This window comes from Sphaerodactylus townsendi, linkage group LG04 (genome assembly GCF_021028975.2).
Source record: "Sphaerodactylus townsendi isolate TG3544 linkage group LG04, MPM_Stown_v2.3, whole genome shotgun sequence".
NCBI lineage: Eukaryota > Metazoa > Chordata > Lepidosauria > Squamata > Sphaerodactylidae > Sphaerodactylus > Sphaerodactylus townsendi.
Genome location: NC_059428.1, coordinates 93,350,777 through 93,372,878, shown reverse-complemented (window position 1 = coordinate 93,372,878; position 22,102 = coordinate 93,350,777). Strand labels below are relative to the sequence as shown.

Here is a 22,102-nt window from a genome sequence, read left to right as displayed (position 1 = left end):
ATGTCTAGGACAGTGATGGCGTACCTTTTCGAGACCGAGTGCCCAAACTGCAACCCAAAACCTACTTACCGTATATACTCACGTATAAGCCGAGTTTTTCAGCCCTGTTTAAAGGCTGAGAAAAGCCCCCTCGGCTTATACGCAAGTCACCATTTTCTATTAATCACAAGGAGGCTGGGGGCGGGGGCGGGACAACCTCCCTGCCCCCCGGAAGCCGCTTGTTGCTGCCCTCATCGAAGGTGAAGGGGGAACCCCGAGGCGCCCTGGCTGGCTGGGCTTCCTCAAACCCCAGGAGGCAGAGGGAGCTCCTTATTTGGGCAGTGACATCAGGGGGAGTCACTGCCCAAATAAGGAGCTCCCTCTGCCTCCCGGCTTACCACCCTCGGCTTATACCCGAGTCATTAAGTTTTCCCAGGTTTGGGCAGTAAAATTAGGTGCCTTGGCTTATACACGGGTTGGCTTAAACACGAGTATATACGGTATTTATCGCAAAGTGCCAACACGGCAATTTAACCTGAATAGTGAGGTTTTAGATTAGAAAAAAACTGTTGGCTCTGAGGTGCGTGTTAATTGGGAGTAAGCTTGCTGGTAGTCGGTGGCTTTGCTTTGAAGCAACCGTGCAATTCTTAGAACGGGTGAATCACGACTCTAGGAAGGTTTACTCAGAAGCAAGCCCCATTGCCAGCAACTGAGCTTACTCCCAGGTAAAGGATTGCACTTTAGTTCTTCCCATGAACATCAGTGGGGTTTAACAGCGCTTAACAGGGTTACCTACACTGCTTCCCCAAAACTAGGTCTTAGGTTTAATGCTAATAATCTCCCCAAAATAATTACACTATTATCACGCTGGGGACTGCCAGGGGAAGGGGAAAGGGTGTGGGGGAGAAGGAAGTTAAACTTTCACTTTCTGAAACCCAATAAACCCCCTCCCCCAACAAAATAGAAGTAAAAAAGCAGTCAAGGAAGGCAATCCTATGCAAGAATGCTGTGCAAGGTGTGGGATAACTTCAGGAAAGCTACATTGGTGGAGCAGCCATCTGATCTGCAGTTTTTCCTTCACATGTCATCACAGCACTTGACTTCTCACAAAAATGCAACAGGAACACAAAAATAAAAGCAGTTCTAGCAAAGACCTTGATGTGCTTTTTAAAAAATCCTAAATGCATTTCGGTTCCTTCTCCCTAGGCGTGATCTGCCCAGGTGATGGCCAAAAACTTGGATCTGAGTGTTTCCCTGGTGTTTGGAAAGGCACGCGTTTTGTTTGTTCAACCCCTCGAGCAACAGCAGCCAGCCTGCTCCAGCCTCCAGCAGGTCCTGCGTGCACCCGCACTCTGCCCTGCTCCAGCGCCTTCGCCCCACACCCTCGAGCAGGGGTCAACCTGCTCGAGCCCCCAGCAAGTCCCATGTGCACCGCTCTGCGCCTCTCTTGCATCTCTGCCTCCTCTGTCTCTGCCCCCCCCCCCAGGCCTGCCAACCGAGTCCTCCCTGCTCACCGTGGTGCACGCACGTCGTGCCCAGCAGCCCAGACCAGCCTAGGTGTGTGTGTGTGTGTGTGTGTGTGTGTGTGTGTGTGTGTGTGTGATTTTACCCCACATGACGAACCCTGTGCGCACGTGCCCACAGAGAGGGCTCTGAGTGCCACCTCTGGCACGCGTGCCATATGTTTACCACCACTGGTCTAGGGCATGTTCTCTCAGAGATTTTTTTATGAAAAAGTCAGGTACCAAATAATACCAATGCATTTCTAGCCTTTCAACTTGGTAAAATCAAAGATGGGTTGATTGGTGCTGTTCTGGTAGCTGTTTAGCGTAGTCTAAATGAATGAACAGCAGCCTGTGTGCATTGTTGGGTCTTATTATTAAAGAAGCAAAATAATTCAGGCTTCAGACATTTTGTGCAATTTAAGTCTACCTGAGCACCGTTTCTGTCTTTTGTTTCCTTCTAAGGTGTTTAGAAAAGACCTCATTAGTGCCATGAAACTTCCAGATTCTCATCATATTAATCCAGATGAATATTACCTCTTTGCTGACACATGGAAACAAGAGTGGGAAAAAGGTGTGCAGGTACCAGCCAGTCCAGATACTATTCCACAACCTTCTCTAAGGTAATCTTTACTAAACATGTATGAATTGGACTGCATAGAAACGTAATTTGCCTACTTCCATCCCTATCTAGCGTCACAATGTATATATGCTTTTTGTTCATATTAACTGTGGATTTCTATAAGTCTTGAGTTATTGAACACTATTATATAAATCTGCCTCTGATGGCCTCACAGAATTCTCCAGTTGCTGGTGAGAAAATGCAAGAAGCCAGAAATAAAATATAAATGTTAGATTATGCCTACATGGCTATTACATGTGGGCAGGGCCAGTTGTAGCTTTCAACGCACAGTTTGTAGCCTTGTTTTCCTTGTTCAATATTCAGTTGTGGTGTGTTGATACTGGCCAGTGTATAATAGCACAACTGAGCTTCAATTTGGAAAGGTCCTTGTTCAGTATCACTTCTTCCACAGATTTGCTAGGTGTCTTTGAGCAAGCTACTCAATATGTGACAGTAATTTTACGAACATAATGTTTGAATACTGAAAGTATTTTTGTGTGTGTTAAGTGTTATCAAGTTGCTTCTGGCTCTTGAAAGCATTATATTCATGCTTAACTGATGCTATTGTTCAAATCAATATGCATGGCTGCCGTATAACATAAATTGCTGTAAGCAGTGTAGATTATAGCCACCCAAAATGCTATGACAGGCTTTTGTGGATACAACCATTACCGCCTGTTTAGTATTCATATTTTTGTTGATCATATTTGTAACTGAACTACTGTATTGATAAGTGATAGTTTTAGACTGAAGGCAGAATGAAAATGCAGTGAAAGTAGTTGGTATTTGCATCTTGATTTCATGTTGCACAACTGTTAGAACTAATGCTATTCTTGTAAGGAAGCAAAGTTCTAGATGACAAAGCAAAAACTTAATGTTTCTGTATAATCTCATATAATTTATTGAAAGTATTTTAGACTACCTTTCAACACAGAGTTTTATACCTCAGCAAAGTAAGGATTAATGCCTGGGTCTCCCAGATCTTAGACTATACCACGCTGGCTTTCATTGTGCTTTATTTCTGCTGCACAGATATAAGCAGCATCAAATTTTGTTTGATCTTAAATTGCACTGCTACCCAGATGGTTGATACAAATTAGGTGCATTTAATATCTAGTTTTCCTACTTGTGGAAGTGTTCCTTGACTAAAAGGTGGCAGCTGACTTTAATATTAATCTCATTTAGAGTTGTAGCAGAAAAGGTGAAAGAAGTACTATACACACGTCCCAGGAAGTATATTCGTTGTTCAAGCCAAGAATCCTCCGAGCCAGGTTACATCAACATTTTGGAACTGGCAGAATCAATGTGCCGTTATGACTTGGATGACATGGATATTTTCTGGCTCCAGGAAGTAAATGCAGAGCTTGCTGAAATGGGTGAGAGTACTGTGAATTGCAGTAAAAATGGTTCAGTGTTTAAGTTGACTTTGAATGACTATGGAAAAGATGGTGTGACACCCCTGTCTACTCACAGAGTGCCTCGCAAATCTTAAAACCCTCTCTCAGATTATGGGTCATGAGGACATCACACTTGCCAGCCTTCTTGTGTCCTTTAAAATATACAGAACCTTGGTGGCCATTTCATACCTCAGCTCCTCTCTTTCACTCACTGAGACATCCACAGACAGGGTAGCCTAGCCCCCTTTAGTAACGTCCTCACTCACACAGTTTTTGGGGTTGGGGCTTAAACACTGTTCCATTCACATGCTGCCACCATTTATTCATGTACACACACACACACACATACACACATAGAGAGAATGTTTGTGTGTGAGAGAATGTGTAGGATATTAAATTGTGTATGTGTTTCCCTTAGGCACAAAGCTTACAGAGTTCAACAGAACAAGAAGTTAACGTTTGTTTGTTATTAACATAACACAAGTGAGGCAGAATGTTTGCTTCCATTGGGTACTGGTCCTGTTCCTTTGATTACAAACTAACTATTTTCAGCCTGCTCTAAGCTGCTGTTCTCCACAATTTCACTCAGCCAGACCTCTTCTCCCCTCTCAATTCCCCAGCTGCCAGCTCCCAACTTCTGTTTTCCTGTTCTCTCTCAACGTTTCACCAGCTCTTATTGGTTCCTCTTAGGGAGAGGCGGAACTAACCTTGTCCATCACAGATGGTCCTAGCAGAATACAGATGCTGTTTATCAAGACTTGCACATAATTATCTGCACACTTCTAACTGCAGTTAACTGTTCTTGAAGCCGGTACTTGTTATTTGAAGTGCAAATTTTTGACATTTTCACAGGCTGTTTTTAGTGGTTAGTTATTTTACACTGTATTTTGATGCTTCAAATTATGTATTTACATTCATGAAATTTTGGGACATACGTTTTTAAAATACTTAACACTGTAAGACAGAAGTGTGCATTCAAATTAACTTGTGACTTAATTGTTTGCTGCTGCATTTTGCTTTATTCTGTATTGAAATTTAGGAATAAGAACAGAAGCCTGTATAGAGAAACATCAGTCAGTTAGGGGTTGGTGTGTGCTTCTACCTGAGCTTAATTCAATCTACTAAAATTCTTAATGGCTTGACCAAGTGGGCATTGAGCAGGCTTGCACTTCACTACTTCTAAGAGAGAGAAATATAGAAGGGAGTATTATGTAATTATGACAGTTCAGTAAGCTGCAGAAGACAGTTTTGATCTCTGGGGAGACTACCAAGAGTATTATTGTCTTGATGTGGCAGATCCTTTCAACTTTACATTTATTGATGTAACAGCCCAATCCAGATTTGGGGGTGGGGGGGACAACAGCCACAGGAGGTGGCACAGCCTTGCACCAATGCTTTTGCCCTCCCAGCTGGTGTAAATGGCACTTACGCGAGCTGAGAGGGCATAGGCATACAGAACTCCCCAGCACCCAGCCCACCTTATGTGGAGGCCGATGCTGCTGGCAGTGGGACTGACGCTAGTCAGCTTCAACCGGAGTTTGGCCCTCGGAACGCCGGTGGGATGGTTGATGGACCCTGTTGAGCCCTATGGCGGACTTTCTAGTGGCTGGATTTGTTCAGTTTTTCCCTGGCTCCCCATTCTGCCTGGAAGCCTTTTGGAGGCCACCCCAGGGTTTGGATTGGGCTGTTAATTTGCTCATCTGAATGGGAAGAGTGTGTGGCATTCACTGAGAAATCTGACTGAAGGTGATGCAGCCGCTTTCCATATTAAGGCTCAGTGTCCTTAAAACAAAGCTCTGTGTCATAGACTAGAATCGGACTGAGTTAATGTTATCAGCTTCTTTGAATAAACGTTGTTTTTACAGGCTACATGAAGCAGGAGGTTTTATGGAATGGATGTAAAAGGGTTTTTTAGGGCAAAATGAATTTGGGGTTCATCTCAGAACTGCAGTGTCATGTGTAATTTAGATACTAGCAAATATTATTTGAGATGTTCTTAACATTCCATTTAATTAGAATCTACTTTTCTTTTCAAAAAATTGATTTGTGAGTAATTTAGATATGAAATGCTGAAATTCTGCTTCTTTTGTCAAATCCAATATTCTAATTGAGAGATGTACATGTTCTCAAAATATTATGTAGACAATGATGCTGATTTCAAAATAATATTAAAAACATGAAATCCATGAAATGGAAAAAGAAATTTCATTGTTTAATGCAAGTGAATTGGGGCAGGGCAGCAAAACTAAAACAAGGCAGAACGTTTTCTCTTTAAAGTTTGTGTATGGGGTAATGGGTTGAGCTTGGTTTCTATGAGAAACTAACAGCCCCATGCAAAGGGCTCAGGCTGCTGGGGACCCTGCTGCTACACCACCTCCATTGCCCATTTCTTCGCCCCCTATCCCTTGTTCTGTGTTAGGTGCCACTCTAACAAACTGTGTTTTATAGTGGAGTGTTGATACTGTATGCTGTTGTGATGCCTGGGCTCTGTTGGTGGGTTTTCAGTCTGGTCTGTGGAGAGGTGTATAGGAATGGCACTTTTGATGAGTCCATTTGGACTAAACTATTGATAAGACTCTGAATGGCTGTTGTATCTATCTGTCTCTTATGGACAATTGTTTTATTGTATTTTGGAATGCCAATAAAGGCTTGTCTTCTACACCACCTCCAGAGGTCTTTCAGGCAGAGTGGGGAGGCAGGAAGAAAGAAAAATTCCACGGCTGCCCGAAAAGCCCTCCCATTGTCCAAAATGTAGTTGTGCCACCCAAGAGGGTGGTGTAGCTCCGAGGCCCAAGCTGCGGCGATCTTGACACCAGAGCCTGGGTGGAAGCCAACTAAAGTCGGTTCCACCCCCAGGAATGTCCCCGGCCCACTCCCCCTGCACCGGCATCCAACTGAATGCCAGTGTACCTCAGCGGGGGCCTCCACTTCTGGGTTTTGCTGTAGTGTAGCTGTGGGGCAACCAGACACCAGCGTCCTTGCCCTCTACACCAGCAAGACTGCTTCTTATGCTGTTGTAGGGGCCAAAGATGCCAGCAGTCACCGGATTGGGCCATAACATAGTTATATGCATTCCTCAAATGTGTTAAATAAAATGTTACTTTAACTGTCTTGCAGGGTGTGGGCAGCTTGATGAGAACACAATGGAGAAAATGGTGGAAGTCCTGGAACGTCATTGCCATGAGAACATGAACCATGCTATTGAGACAGAGGAAGGGCTGGGTATAGAATATGATGAAGATGTCATCTGTGATGTGTGCCGATCTCCTGATAGCGAAGATGGGAATGACATGGTGTTTTGTGACAAGTGCAACATATGTGTTCATCAGGTTAGTGCTAGCAGAGCTTTAAAAATCAGTGGATTATATTGGTAATTAGAGTGCTGTACTATATAGGTATTTGCATTTTATAAAAAGTTTGACATCTGAAATGAAGCTAAAGGATTTTACTCTCTAATGTGTCATTTCACTTTTTTCCAGTGTTCGTTTGTCCATTAAAATAGAAATTGCAGAAGTCTGGAAAGCCTTTGTGGAAGGCAGGAGAGACTATATATAGATTTCCTTTTAAAATACAGATGCTATGGAGAGAGCTGCTGTTTCCATCACTGGCTAGCTAGTTGTTTATAAACCAACGTGTTCAAACTTGATAGATAGACATATTTTTATTTTAAGAAATCAGAACTCTGACAGCTTGCTTGGTGAAATGAACTTTATTGAGGAAATACACAACCCTGTTCCTTAAAATGTGATACAGTAAGCATGTTACACTAGTTTTTAGCACATTGAACATGCACATAAATGCATTTAAACAAGATTATATTGGAACTATTAACACATTTTGCTATTGATCTCAGTAGCTTAGCTCCCAAAAAATATTTTTCTCAATAATGAAGGTGTTTAAATTCTGGTTAAGACATATCAAAGAAGATTTTTTTAAAGGCTAATAAGGAATGTATAGAAAATTGTTGTTTGTTTAAATTGCCTATAATAGAAGGAAATGGAACAGAGTGGTTTTAAAAGATGATAAATGTTTCTGGTAATTGACAGTGCAGTACTGGTAAGTGCAGATGGCAGTGGGGATGAAGGGTACTGCAGGGATGGATCAACTTAGGCAAGAGTGAACTCTGCTGGACTAATTGGGAATAATTCAGAACTATTTTTCTTCTGTAGATGTTCCTGTAAGGCTAGAAGAGTACTTTTCTAAGTTAGACTTTGTGTACTAGTACCAGATGCCACAAAATAAACGAATGCACAATTTTCCAAATACATTTCTAAAAAATATATGTAAACAAGAAATTAGTAACTCCTTATCACTTTCTTATACTATTTGTTGCTACTAATGGTTAGACTGTAGGATTGGAATCTCTGGGAGACCCAGATTTGAATCCCCAACCTGCTGTAGAAGGTTGCTTTATGACCTTGGGCCATTCACATACTCTCATCCTAGTCTATCTCAGTGGCCTGTTGTGAAGATAAAATAGAGGACAAAAGAACGATGTAACCAACTTTGGGCCCCAACTGGGGGGAAAGGCAGGGTGTAAATAAAGTTAAATAAACTAGCAGTATATGCTTCATTGGCACTGAGGAGATGAACTGGAGGAGAGAGAGCACAATCTCAGCGCTTGCTCATGGGTTCTTTACCAGAACTCCATTCATCATGTTTACTGCTGTCCTTTCACAGAGCTCAGGGAGCTACACATGGTCTACTATCCTCTATTTTATTCTGACAACTGCTTTAAAGTAAGTTCAGATTACAGGTTCAGGTGACGGACAGCGTCTGGCTAAGATCACTCACTGAACTTAGCAGCCAAGTGGAATTTGATCCCTAGACATACTATTCTGACTGCTGAAGCACACTGATGCTTAGCCTTTTGTACTGAACTATCAAAGAGAATTTTCCTTTCCAAATGTTTAAGACAAACTACAAATGCATTTAATGTGTAGAGTTTAGAAATATACTGTGGTCAGTGTTGATATATTTGCCTTACAAATTCATGAAACACCACTTTTGTTTTTGTTATCAGGCTTGTTACGGAATCCTAAAAGTTCCTGAAGGGAGTTGGCTGTGCCGTACTTGTGTCCTTGGAATACACCCTCAGTGTCTTCTGTGTCCAAAGAGAGGTGGTGCCATGAAGGCTACCAGAACCGGCACCAAGTGGGCACATGTCAGCTGTGCGCTCTGGATTCCAGAGGTATAGCTAACTTTTGTTAATTCCATAGCCTTTCTCATGTTTCCATGTTAACTCTGTGGCATACAGTAGACAATATATTATGGCCACTTGGGGCCCAAATTTGGTTATTAAGCAACTTTATCTAACTCTGGGTTTCCAGATTAAATTTTCATGGAAACGCATTCACTTTGAAGGAAATAAAAACTTGATTATAGGATCTGGCCATTGATAAGGTGATCAGATTGTTCTACGCACTCTCCAGATTAGAGTCTCGAAAACAGTGACTCCCAAGAGTGTAAGTAAGCAGCTCACCATCCATATAATTGGTCAAAGGGATCAGTGTAATTATTGCTGCATGCGATTCTTTTGAAGTATATTGGATGGTTAATAAGTGAACAGTTACTTCCTTGGAATAGAGCAAAGACTCTGAACGCCTGTGTGTGTGTTGAGCATTTCTTCTTAAGCACATGAATGACTTGGTAGAGAGGCATTTGTGATGTAAACAAATGCCCCACCTTGGAACCACCAAAAAGGGAAATTCACAGTAAGTGAATCATAAAGTTTGCCAGCTTTATGAGATGCAGAATTCGGATGTTTCAGTAGCTCTTTTTGGCAGCATCAGTACTAGTAATTCATATGATTTTTTGCTTGCAGGTGAGCATCGCTTGCCCAGAAAGGATGGAACCAATTACAAAAGTGTCTCACATTCCACCGAGTAGATGGGCTTTAGTCTGCAGCTTATGCAAACTTAAAACTGGTGCTTGTATTCAGGTATGTACCAGCTCTGTGTTGCAGTCTTTAAGGACACAGAGTGCAAAAGGCATGTTTGCTTAAATACTTGACATTAACAGGTTTAGTCTTATATTGTACTGAGTGGAAGTCAGTGGTAGAAACATCTGTTCTTCCTGTAGTAATTTGTTAATGAGCAGTCTTTAGAAGTAGAAACTTCCACTAAAAATGGCTGTGTTCTTCATGGAAGGCTTCCAGGTGTCAACAGTCAGGTCTCTAGCAGTAGTATACAAGCCTGAGTAGAGCTGGTTTGAGTTAGAACACCAGCATATTACAGAAAACTGAAGCTGGCTCAGGTGTCTCCAGTCATTCTTCAAAGAAACATGATCCAAAGCTAAACTGTTTCTTTCACAGATACACTGAAAGCATGGAGGACATTTTCATCTCCAAAAAATGAAGTACTTTGAGATCTTGTCTACTTGCTTGTAAAGCATTCCCAAGTTGTTTTGGTGCTCAGAGTCACTACAATGTATTGTATTTATTTCAAGCATTTCTATGCTGCTTTTCTAACTAAGGAAGGTTCCCAAGGCGGTGAACATCACAACATTAAACGTTTCAACCCTACAGCAATTCAATAAAAACTTATAAACACGCATAATACCCAAACCAGGGAGGTGGGTAGGCAGCCATCAATGTGAGTATGCCAAAGAAAAAAACAAAAAAATTTTTTTTCATTGTTGCAAAAGACAACAGTAGAGGGAGGCAGACAAATCTCCCAGGGGAGCGAGTTCCAAAGTTTTTGCACCACAACCAAAAGGCTCTTTCTCAGGTTGTCACCTGCCTAGCATTTGATGGCAGGGACACCCAAAGCACTCCAAACATGACTGGAGTAGATGAACAGCTATGCTAGCCCAAAGCTACAACAGAGTTTAAAGGTCAATATCAGCACCTGGAACTTGGATTGGAAGCAAATTAGGAGTCAGTATAGATCAGGGGTAGGGAACCTGCGGCTCTCCAGATGTTCAGGAACTACAATTCCCATCAGCCTCTGTCAGCATGGCCAATTGGCCATGCTGGTAGGGGCTGATGGGAATTGTAGTTCCTGAACATCTGGAGAGCCGCAGGTTCCCTACCCCTGGTATTGATGGAACAAGACTGGAGTAATATGGTCCCACACCAGTTAACATTCTGGCCATGGCATTCTATACCAACACGATCTTCTGGGCAGTCTTCAAGGGCAGCCTCACAAAGAGCTCATTGCATAAATGTAACACACCAGGGAACACACCACAGGATATGAAAACTTGCATTCTTTGTTTTGAATTTGTAAGAGTTCTTTTTAATCAGGTTTTTATTAGTTATTTATTTTGCAAGGAGAGTTGTGCATTGGGTTTGGGAAAGATCCATATAAGTTGATTGAGGGAAATATACAAGTGAATGGATTTTGACTAGATCTTGGAAAGTCGTGTAGCCAAGGAAGACTCAGAAGTTCTGTTTCCCTTATAGTGGTGCCTTGTGCTGCCATTGCCTAAGAATGTTCTAGAGTTTGTTCCCCATAGTTTTGACAGTTAAACTGATTCTGTACCACAGTCAGCTTGTATGACTTCAATTGAGGAGTTCTTTCCTGGGGTTGGAGAGGAAAGAAGGAGTTGTGGGGTGACCTTTCTGCAGGGTTGTCAGATCTTGGGTGTTCTGAAGGCTTTGGACCTCTACTACTACTCTTCCCCTTGCTGGGTTACAAAGTGTTTTGCAAAGACAGTTGAAGGGTGCTGTGCCTGACAGAGGAGCTTATGCATTTGCCTGATGTAGCACAAAGCAAATGTAAAGTGCATAGCAGATTTATAACAAGTTGCAATTGTTATAAAATAACTCGTTTTCCTTTTCTTTTAATGGAAAATGAATTCATTTATGGCAATTGCAGCTCGTTATAAATATGCTGTGCGGAATGAGCCGAAGAGCTGTAGTCTGAATTGCATTTCACAGAATTTAGGTTTTTCTTGTTTCCCTCCTTGGATTTTGATTTCCCCCGCAATATGGTATACAGCCAGGGGTGGCCAACCTACGGCACTCCAGATCTTCATGGACTACAATTCCCATCAACCCCTGCCAGCATGGCCAGTTGGTTTGCCGCCATAGGTTTGCCACCCCTGGAGACTGTTAGCAGATAATGCTACCACAGCCCATTTGATCAAAGGAGGTTTTAGACTTTTTTCAACCATGAACTCACTTGGTGGCTTTAATTGACCACTATTCCTCCTGCAGTGTGGAATTATAGTGTGATTGACTTTACAGGGTTTTTGTAAGGACTCATGAACATGAAATACTCTAAAAGCTCTAGGTATTTGAAAGGGGTAGTATTATGCAACTGTGCTCTTCATTGGAGCTTAGGACCATTTGCCTATTCTTGTCCTAGTGGATGGTAAAGATTGGTTGATATTGACTAACTTAATCGCTTTGACAGGTGGAGCAATTTGTTTAGTAGTCCTCAGCTTTATAGTGGAAATATCTTTGTTTGAATTTAATCATTTGCATTCACTGTAGGGACTAGCTGTGCCTTCCTGTCTTCAGTAGCTTCCAGAACATTTGGATAAAACACTATATCTCAATGTACAGATCGTATCCTCTAAGAGGCTTTCATGAAACAAAATGGCTTGATTTTTGCCCAGTAGTTACCATTCGGACTTTTAACTTGAACTACTACCTTTAAATTGAAGTGGCATCTTTTGAATATCCCTAATTTTAAAAATTGTATACATTTAATAAAGAAAATTCTGTGAAGCTTTTACATGTTTGTCACCTGGTTTACCCACTGACTGGCTTCCTTCCCTCCACAGTGCTCTGTGAAGAGCTGCATCACTGCCTTTCATGTCACATGTGCCTTTGAGCATAGTCTAGAGATGAAAACAATCCTGGATGATGGTGATGAGGTCAAGTTCAAGTCATACTGCCTAAAGCATAGCAAAACCAAGCAAAGCCTGTTGCCTGAGTCAGACAACCACCCCAAGAGCACAGTGGACCAGAAGCAAACTGAAAGCGAGAAGACCAGCTTGCGTGCTCAGAAACTTCGAGAGCTGGAGGAAGAGTTCTACTCGCTAGTGAGAATAGAAGATGTTGCAGCCGAGCTAGGCCTTCCAAAATTCACTGTGGACTTGATCTACAACTATTGGAAACTGAAACGGAAAAGTAACTTTAATAAACCATTATTTCCTCCCAAGGAGGATGAAGAAAACGGCTTGGTTCAGCCAAAAGAAGATAGTATTCATACTCGAATGAGGATGTTTATGCACTTGAGGCAGGATCTGGAAAGGGTAAAATCTGCATGTTAAACTTCTCGTGTGTGCTTATAATACCTCCAGACACTTAGTTCAGAAATTTAGAAGGAAAAAGGGTAAATATGCTGGAGTCTGATAGAGAAAAGTAAGATGATTACAAAGAAGCTAAGTTGTAGATAATTAGCAGGAAGGAGATGTCTTGGTGCTGCCTCCGTGCCCACCAATACTACGGGGAGCTGGAGATACATTCTGATGGTGGCATTTCCGCAACATATCCAGTCACAAACTCTTATTTGGCTAGATGATATGTGCATATGCTTGTTATGCTACTGTGTGTGTGCTGAAGCTAAGGACGGCCAATTGCCACCCCTGTTGATCACCAGAGCACTCTGTACTGTGTTCCTTAAGTGTCTCCAGTAGCTATCTCCGGGCCTGTAACACCACTAATAATTTGCCAGGGCTATTGTCATCAGTGAATGGGTTTCTTGACAGTATTCAAGTTTGGGGACACTGCCACAAGATCCTAATCTTGCTCTGAGGAAGGGATAATAATGCAGAGTCTGTTGAGATTCTTCCAGTTGTTTTGCCCTAATTGTGCAGTTGCAGCTTTAGAAACCCAGTGCCAGCTAAATAGAGAAAGGAACTGATCTAGGCCTATAAAATCATAACCGCCACAGAGCTTAAACCTTTTCCTTCATAATTTTTCATGACCTTGAGAGAACTCTTTGGAGATGGATAGTAAAGATGGAACTAAAAACATAGATGGAAAGGAAATATCTAGAAAGTGGCACAGTGTGAACTGCATAGTGTGAGGGATGAAATTAGATCATAAGTGATATTTGCCTCTCAGCTGTGTATGATGTTCCTGCATTTTTAAACCCTGAACATGGAAGGAGACTGATTATTATAGCTTATTATAGACTTCATTTTGCCTGATAATAGCTATATTTATGTATAGGGTCACAATTTTGAGTTTGTTTTTCTACTTCTAATTCCTGGACTGAAATAATTTTAAGTATACAGGCTTTAAACAATTATGTGCTTTTGCAGTTGCATGTTATCCTAAACTGCAATCATGGGGAGAAAAATTCTGCAGGCATTAAGTGTGCAGGGATTTTTCATTTTCCTTTCTCCTTCAACAGGTACGGAATCTTTGCTACATGGTAAGCAGAAGAGAGAAGTTAAAACTGTCACACAGCAAGGCGCATGAGCAGGTTTTCAATCTGCAAGTTCAGCTTATTAATCAAGAAATTGCTGCAGGTAATCAGCACACCGGAGAGATAGTAATTTCTAATGTTTTTTTGTTGTTGATTATGTTGTGGGATCTCCTGGAGTATTTTTAAGCCCTTTATTTTAGGAATGTTCATTTTATTTCTTCCTCTCTAGTGCCACTAATAATCACTAGAATAAGCATATGCTACAAGCTTACTAGTGCTTTTGTGCTGATCTGATCTGAACAGCTTCTGAGGAATATTGCTGTTTATTGTAGTTCATGCTAAGAATATCCACGAACAGGTTAAAAATGTTTTTAAACTTTATTGAATATATTTTAGGGAAATCTAGAAAAAGATTGGTATGAATTGCATATATTACAAAAGTATGACAAAGCAGATTGATACAGTAAGTTCAATAATAAATTTGTCGTATAACTTGGTATAATGAGATTTGTCTCTTTTAAATACATTATTTTTCTTCCCACCTCCCTTGTATCTTTTTTCAGGCCATTCTCTGACAAGTGCAGTGGAGAATACACTATTTTACCCACCTCCTAGAATCACCTTAAAGCTAAAGATGCCAAAATCAGCTTTAGGAGATTGCAAAAATAACTTGAAGCCAGGGAACAAGCCCCTTTCTCCTGATAACAGTACTTCAGTTTACTGCAAAAGGGGTATTCCATTTCCCAAGGAGCCTTTTGTTTCAAATATGAAATCCTACTCAAGGTTTCAGCATGAAAATAGAAGTAATGGTTTACTTGGAAGGATTGTCAAGTCTAGGAATGAAGCAAGAGAGTCTGGCTTGGCGCAGTCCTCAGACTTCCATCGCGGACAGTTGTCCGGCAAACCTTTAGCACTTCAAGCTGCATTGCATGGACAGTCTTCCATTGGGAATGGGAAAATGCAACAGAGTTCTAAACTAGCAAAATCTAATGGCTTAATGAACAGATGCGGTGACATATCTCAGCGAGATAGCTCCAGCCAAACATGTGAGCAGCAGTCTGTTCTCTCCGGACATTTGGCTAGCCAGAGCAGCTTCAGGAAATCCACAATAGAGCACTTCAACAGGTCCTTCAAAGAGGCAACCAACAGCTTGGTGAGGACCACAGAAGACCTCAGATGCTGTGAAAAGCCTATAAGAAGGCTTTCAATGAGAGAACGTTCGTGGGGCAAGCAGACACTTGAACATCCAATGGGCAGCGCTCCTTACCAGGACAATGATGGATATTGTCCTGATTTAGAACTCAGTGACTCTGAACCTGAAAGCGATGAGAATAAAGGGCAAGTCAAATTAAAGAGAAGCAGCTCAGAGAGAGAAAGCCCAAGTAAAGACTTCAGTAGAGACTGTCACAGTAGAAACAAAAGAAGTTTGATTTCTCACAGTTCAGTACAAAGATGATTAGAAACCCCTGATCACAAAAATGGCTCAGCCCTTGTGTAATTAGAAGTATTGGCATAAACCATGGGATTTAGACTTTGAGCAAAAGATGTTCTCACCTAACAGTGAATCAGCTTGCTATTTAGATAAATTGTTAATTGGATTTTATGAGGTCAGTGTGATTATAACTAAAGACTGCTTGCATATTTGTGAAGAGGATTTTATATGTCAGCTTCTTCATATGGCAAGGAATGCTCTGGGCTTTGAACTGGTGTACAGGTATTTCAAAAGCCCTATTGTCATTCTGTGACCATTTGGAAGAACATCTGACAGTCATTGTTGCAGCTGCAATACAATCAGTTTATTGGAAAACTTGAGCAGTTAATTTTTAAAGGAAACTTTTCTGCTACTTACCTGTCAGCAAAATTGGATCAGATTATTAATTTTGGGGGTGGGAGTGTACATGACTACTAGATGGAAATCATGTTCTCAGTGAGTTTTCAAACAAAGCATGTGATCCTAGATATTAACTTGAAAGTAAGGCTCATTGAGTTAAAATAGGGCTTATTCCCAAGTAAACATGGCTAAGATCAGGATCACATAATTTTTTCTCCTAACTTGCTGAAGATTTACACACACTTTAGCCAATGCTGCCAAACACACTGACCTCTAGAATTTCCCCTTTATAGTTTGCTCTTGCTGAAGATTGTTTCCCTTGGCTTTAGCAACTTGCTGTATTCTGTAAATACTCTTTAACTTCTAGTATTTTTTAAATTGTTTTGTAATCCTTGTGTATATATAAATATATATAGCTTGTCGTGGGTTGCACTTGTAAAATATTTTACTTGGCCATGCCAGTATAGGTGGCTGATATGTGCATAGTGTTTAATACTAGAAGTCCTTAAGAATCTCTTGATATATTCAGGCAATCACCGGTGATGCCAGATCCTCTTTTGTCAGCTCAGAAAGCTTTTTTACATGAACCACCTCATTTTCACTTTTTTTGTTTCTCAGCTAGCAAATACTTTCGTCCGGTTTCTGAGCCAAAACATTAAAACCTCTGTGTGCAAATAAGTTTGTTGGTTTCCAAGTAAAGTAGACAGCCGTGGTAATCAGAATGGGAAATGTTTATGCTACTGTGTCATTTGATTTGATTTGCAAGAAAATGCTGTTCACAACTGCCCACCTTTGATTTTTAAGTGGAATGAATTGGTTTTAGTGTGCAAAAATTGCTTCATTAATGGACTAATCACAATTGTTGCTTGAAATGCTGCCATCTGAAGCAAAAGTATTTGGGTGCACTTTGAAACCTGATTATTAAGGTGTAGCAGGGACAAATGAGAATATTTCTTTGCAAACTAAAACTCTGATGCATTATGTTGGGAAGAGAAAGGAAATAAAATGAACCTGACTGTCCTGCTTTGCTTCATGCAATCTTAACGTTTGCTTTGTTTGTTTTTTCTGCTATGTCATATCTTTTTCAAAGTGGTTTATTTTAAGACATTTCCATTTATGTGAATAGGCAGCAGCTTTTTAAAAAGTTTCTGTGTTTTCCTTTTTGAGAAATTCTTGGCCTTTAAGTTGTGAGCCATTCAGAATGGTGCTAAAACGTTCTCTCCCTCGTATGAGAGTTCTAGTTCTCTTTTTAAAATTGTATTTATTAACCATTTTTACTGGTCATGTGAGTATGTGGAAGAACTTGGGAACAATTCCTCGGGCCAGGAGGAAGAAACTCACAATCGTATTTCAAGCTGAATGGCATGAATAAAATACAAAGAGTGGTAAAGTGTGCTTCAACGAGATTGCAGAGTTTTGCAAATGCAAGGGGGATGATTAAAATAACTTCCCAGGCAATAGTGGGTTTTTAATTATTTTTACATAATTTTAATAGATACATGAAGGAGCCTTCGGCTGTATAGCTCTCAAGTATGTTTCTCCAAAGTGTATTTGCTAGTTTTTCAGTGTGTTCAGTGGCTAACTCTTAAAGTATTACCTCTTAACCTAATTTGTTTTGTTTTCTTGTTTTGCTTTATACAAATATATATATTCAATTTTTTCAAAAATGGACTGTCTTTTTTAGACGTCCCCTTTTTACAATGCTTTTTTCATTAAATTATGGAACTGCTAACCATACTTCCTTTGTTGTAATCTTTTAAATGTTTGTTTGTGGGGAAGTTGTAAGACAAATGTATTGTTCGATAAAGTCAACTAAGCATTTTAGATAACCTCAAAAGGACTCTCCAGATATGGTAAAATTCTTACAAAGGAAGCATGTGATAATCCTGGCGCATTTTGCTGTATCTGCAGTATATGTCATCACATATGACAATCTACACAAAATTACCTCACTAATTCCTACAGGAGAAATGTGTCCAATGTTGATATTTACATATTTTGTAAAGTGTGAAGCACTCCTCGTATCTGTTAATACGAATTGAAATCGGTTCCACTATAATGAAATAACTTAGAGTGAGAAGGGTCGGTAGATTTTGAGGCACATCATAGGAGGCAAATAGAGGTCAGCAGTGGCAGGAATGAAATCCCACCTTCAAACAGTAATACTATTCTGTATGGTTGGTTACATGCCATAATTTTTTCTGCTGTACAAATGGGCCTGGGTTATCCTCCAGCTTCTACACTGTGAGCCAAACTAAATGCTTGATGGAGAACTTGGGACCACCTCAAGTTCACAATCACTACTGTAAAGTGATTTTTAGAATGCCGCAAGACCCATGACACAGAGATCTTTCCTTCTAGTCCTGTGCCTTTTCAAGTGCCAAAAGAGTGGCAGGGAGATTGCAGACACATGCACTCTGTGGCTGTTTTGACACACGAGAAGGCATGGGATAGGACAGCTGTGGGCCAGATCCAGATTGGTCCCTCACAGCATTTTAAAATCACTTTAAAACAGCAACTGCTAACTCACAGCAGCCAGAAGTTCTCCATCATATTTAGTTTGGCCCTACATCTTCCCATCATGACCCTACATCTTTCCATTAGTCACCAGCTAATCAGATTTTTTTGCAGCAAACCATAGTTTATTTCATTAGAGCTGTCAAACTAATTAAGATTGCAGAGGATGATCAAAGGATTTTCTGCCTCTGACGCTAAGAGTTTATAATAGTGTGGGCGGGAGAGGGGCGTGCTTAATGAGATTCCTTATCACTTAAAGGAAAAATACCTTTGTACTGCTCTTTCCTTAGTGGAGGGGATTTGGGCTGCTTTTCTTTAGATACTAGAGAAGGTGCAACATCTGCGGCTGCCCCTATGAATTTAAGGGTGAGCTCATTGAGGAAAAGTCCCTTTGCACATGCTCTGTAAATGAATTCTTTTGTAGTAAATAGATTGCTTTGGAGACTCCAAGACAAGGCATTACAGCAAACAAATAATGCTGTTCATTATGCTACTGAAAACAAGCATAGTTTACCAATGAGGAAATCCAGTGTGGTGTAATGGTTAACAGCAGGTGGACTCTAATCTGGAGAACTGGTTTTATTCCCCTCTCAAGTGGCAGACTCTAAGCTAGAGAATTGGATTTGTTTCCCTGCTCCTAAATATGAAGCCTACATATGCTCCTACATATGACCTTGGGCTAGTCACAGTTCTCTCAGAACACTCTCAGCCCCATTTACCTCACAGGATGTCTGTTGTGGAAAGAAGGAAAAGTGATTGTAGGCTGCTTTGAGATTTCTTATGGTTGAGAAAAGCGGGTATAAATCCAAACTCTTATAGGGGAACCATGTTGCCAGGGGTAGGCATCAAAATATTATGATGGATTATACAATGAGTTCAAAAGTCCAGGGATTTACCCAGTGAGGAAAACAGCATCAGTGTTCTCGTTCAGTGGAGCATAAAACTTGTTAGTTAGCAATCACATACCCTTTCCACTTTTCTGGTCAATGGGATAGATCTTCTTGCTGACTGTTTTTACCTTTTCACAATACTGCTGAACAGCTGCAGTTTTCCACTCTTCCCCCTCCTGATTGTTATGACCCTTGTTCGCTACTTCTATACAGTGCTATGAATTCTCAGTCCTGCGGCAACCAAATGGAGAGGCCGAAAAGATGGGTAAATAAAACAGCTCCACTGATCTCCACCGAGAATAACCAAAATCCTTGTAAACAGAAGATTATTTAATCTAGCCCCTGAAGATAACAAAACTAAGCAGATAACCTGGAGGAGGAATTCTGTTACGGGGGGCCCACTATAGAGGTGGTGTTCTTTACAGTGATCATTGACCTCTGGTTCAAAGGTAGGGGACACGGAGTGAAATATGAAATGGGGGAGATAACTGATTTTAAAGTAATATATGAACCAGCAAAACATAAGAAAAGACCTGCTGAATCAGACCAGTGGTCCATCTAGTCCAGCAACTTGTCTCACAGTAGCCAACCAGTTATTCTGGAGGGCTAACAATATAGCAGAGAGGCGGAGTCCTTCCTATGGTGTCACCTGACCGTGGTGTCACTGGTGTTCACACATTTATTGCAGACCTTTGAAGAACCCTGGTTCCAAATTATGTAAAGATTTAAAAAGTAACTATGGACATTTTGAATTGGGCTGGATGCAGGTAATTTCCAGAGTGGTGGCTACACATATTTACTTCAGAAAGATCTGGGCTCGTATTTCCAGTCATGTTTACCTCAGTGTGTGACCTTTGTGCTATGGTTTTCTTTTGCATGACTTTACACAGGTGTGAGTGTAATGAGAGCCTCCAGTCCCAGGTTCTTTAAGGAAAGTATACCACACACACGCACACTAGCATTCTGGGCTATATAATTATTCTTTAGTTGACTCCCTAGGATTCTAAGAAATGCTAATTTCAGGAAGTTTTTCTGACCTTGTTTTGTGTCTCTGTGCCCTTGTAGTGATGCTGTTATCTGTTTGATCCATAATGAACAAAGTAACACATCAAGACATTCCAGTCTACATTTTGACATGAGTTGGGCAACAGCAAATGAGGATGAAAGAAAGGGAGGAGCAATGTTATAGAAAGCAATATAGGGTGTTGCTATGTTTCAGTTGCTTCACCTTGGAATGGCTTTAATGTCAATTCAGTGCACACTATTCAAGTAGTCGTATTCATTTTATATTGAGATATTTATACCTTGCTTTTCTTCCCAGTGGGGGCCCAGAGCAACTCACCACATAATTCTCCCTTCCTTGCATTTTGTTTTCACAACATCCTTGTGGAGTAGGTTAAATTGTGTATGTAGCTGGCCCAAGGTGACTCAGCAAGCTCTCATGGCATAATGGGGATTGCAACCTGGGTGGGTCTTCCAGATAAGTGCTCTGCTCTACTGTGCTGTCTGTCTCTTACCACACTGGACTGCCACTTGTGGGGAATATTAGGTGGATTTCCTCCATTAAAAAGTCTAGATGCCCTTGCAGTTCAGTCAGCATGTCAGACAGTGCAAACAGAGCTATGCTCCATATAGCAGTTGCTTTATTTGCATTCAGTGTCTCAGCGCTTCAACCACAATGTTTCGCTGCACGATGTGGGTTGGGGCTTCTCTTACCTCCAGGATGAGACATACAGTAAGAAGGAGCAGCCAACTCACTGCACTGTGGAGATATGTTGCAAGACAGGGTGTGTTACAAGCTCTGGCTGATGGATCTCATGAGAGAGTGGGAGGCAGGGCAGGGACACAAAATGTCTTATTCTTGCATGTTGAGTATCACCAACAAATGCTCAGTTGGGTGTGCGGCTGAGCAGGAAGAGAGACCAGCGTGAATCTGATCAAGAGGAAAGTTAAATTGGAGGAAGGTTTCCACCTTTGTTGCGTGAAGTGGTAGGATAGGGTTAATTGTGTATTAGCAGCGATCTACAGAAAAGCAATGCTTGTGGCATGGAGTCTTTCCTTCTATAATCTTGCTCTTTGTGCTACATTTGAAATGAGTTTTTTCAGAGATTTATGATGAAACATCGCTCCCCAAAAATATCTTATTTCAAAGCATATTTGCAACTCTCCTAAGCCATACAAGGAGAATGAAGCATAGGGCAGTGATTCTCATTGCTCTGGCAGTTTTCCACTTTCATCTCTGTTTTGTACTTTTCCTTTCCAACACCTCCCAGGTACCTGCTGATTTGACTTCCTACTCTAGCCAGCATCTAGGTGGGCCCTAGGATTCCTCCAGAATTACAGGTCATCTCCAGACTACAGAGATCAGATCTCCTGGAGAAAATGGATGCTTTGGAGGATGGACTCTATGCAGTGGTGGGATTCAAATAATTTAACAAATGGTTGTTTACAAGCACCATTTTAACAACCGGTTCTGCCGAAGTGGTGCGAACCTGCTGAATCCCATCTCTGACTCTATGGCATCGTACCCCACTGGGGTCCCTGTCCTCTGCAGGCTCCATTCTCAAATCTCCCAAGTTTCCCAACCGGCATCTGGCAACCCCACAACCCTATTCCCCTCTGCAAGCCAGGAAGGACTAGACAACCATTACTCCTTTTTAAAAGCTGGGCTTTACTATACCACCTATTTAACTGGGATCCTGCTGACCACTCTTATAATGTAAACAAACTTTGAAGGATGGTAGCCAATGCTTTTGCTGTTTTGGGGAATGAAGTAAGGGAAAACACACCAAAAGACGACTGTGGCCTTCCGTGCAGTTGTGTAGGGGTTAACTTAAGGTCCTGAGTGACGCTGATTCACTGGGCAGACATAGAAATCACCTGGAAGCATCTCTCCGTCTCCCTGTATTATTGCTTCACGCTCTGAGTCTGAATCCTTCCTTCCCAGCGCTAGCCGGTGCTCAAAATAGTAAACTGGCCGTCCCCGTCCGCTCCAATTTTAGGTTCTCCTGTGCTTCCCCGTCGGTTTTCATTGCT

The 22,102-nt window shown here is 41.3% G+C and overlaps 1 protein-coding gene across 1 annotated transcript in view; it reads left to right on the top strand.

Moving 5' to 3' along the window:
• The window catches only part of JADE3 (jade family PHD finger 3), a 51,194-nt gene extending 33,798 nt beyond the window's left edge, over positions 1-17,396 (top strand). Inside the window, exons 4-11 of the mRNA XM_048492840.1 lie at positions 1,947-2,104; positions 3,289-3,479; positions 6,618-6,829; positions 8,524-8,691; positions 9,325-9,441; positions 12,234-12,707; positions 13,814-13,931; positions 14,392-17,396. Coding sequence (XP_048348797.1) covers positions 1,947-2,104; positions 3,289-3,479; positions 6,618-6,829; positions 8,524-8,691; positions 9,325-9,441; positions 12,234-12,707; positions 13,814-13,931; positions 14,392-15,284 — 2,331 coding nt within the window. The 3' untranslated portion in view covers positions 15,285-17,396. The remainder of the gene's footprint in view (positions 1-1,946; positions 2,105-3,288; positions 3,480-6,617; positions 6,830-8,523; positions 8,692-9,324; positions 9,442-12,233; positions 12,708-13,813; positions 13,932-14,391) is intronic.
• The last annotated feature ends 4,706 nt before the right edge of the window (positions 17,397-22,102 follow it).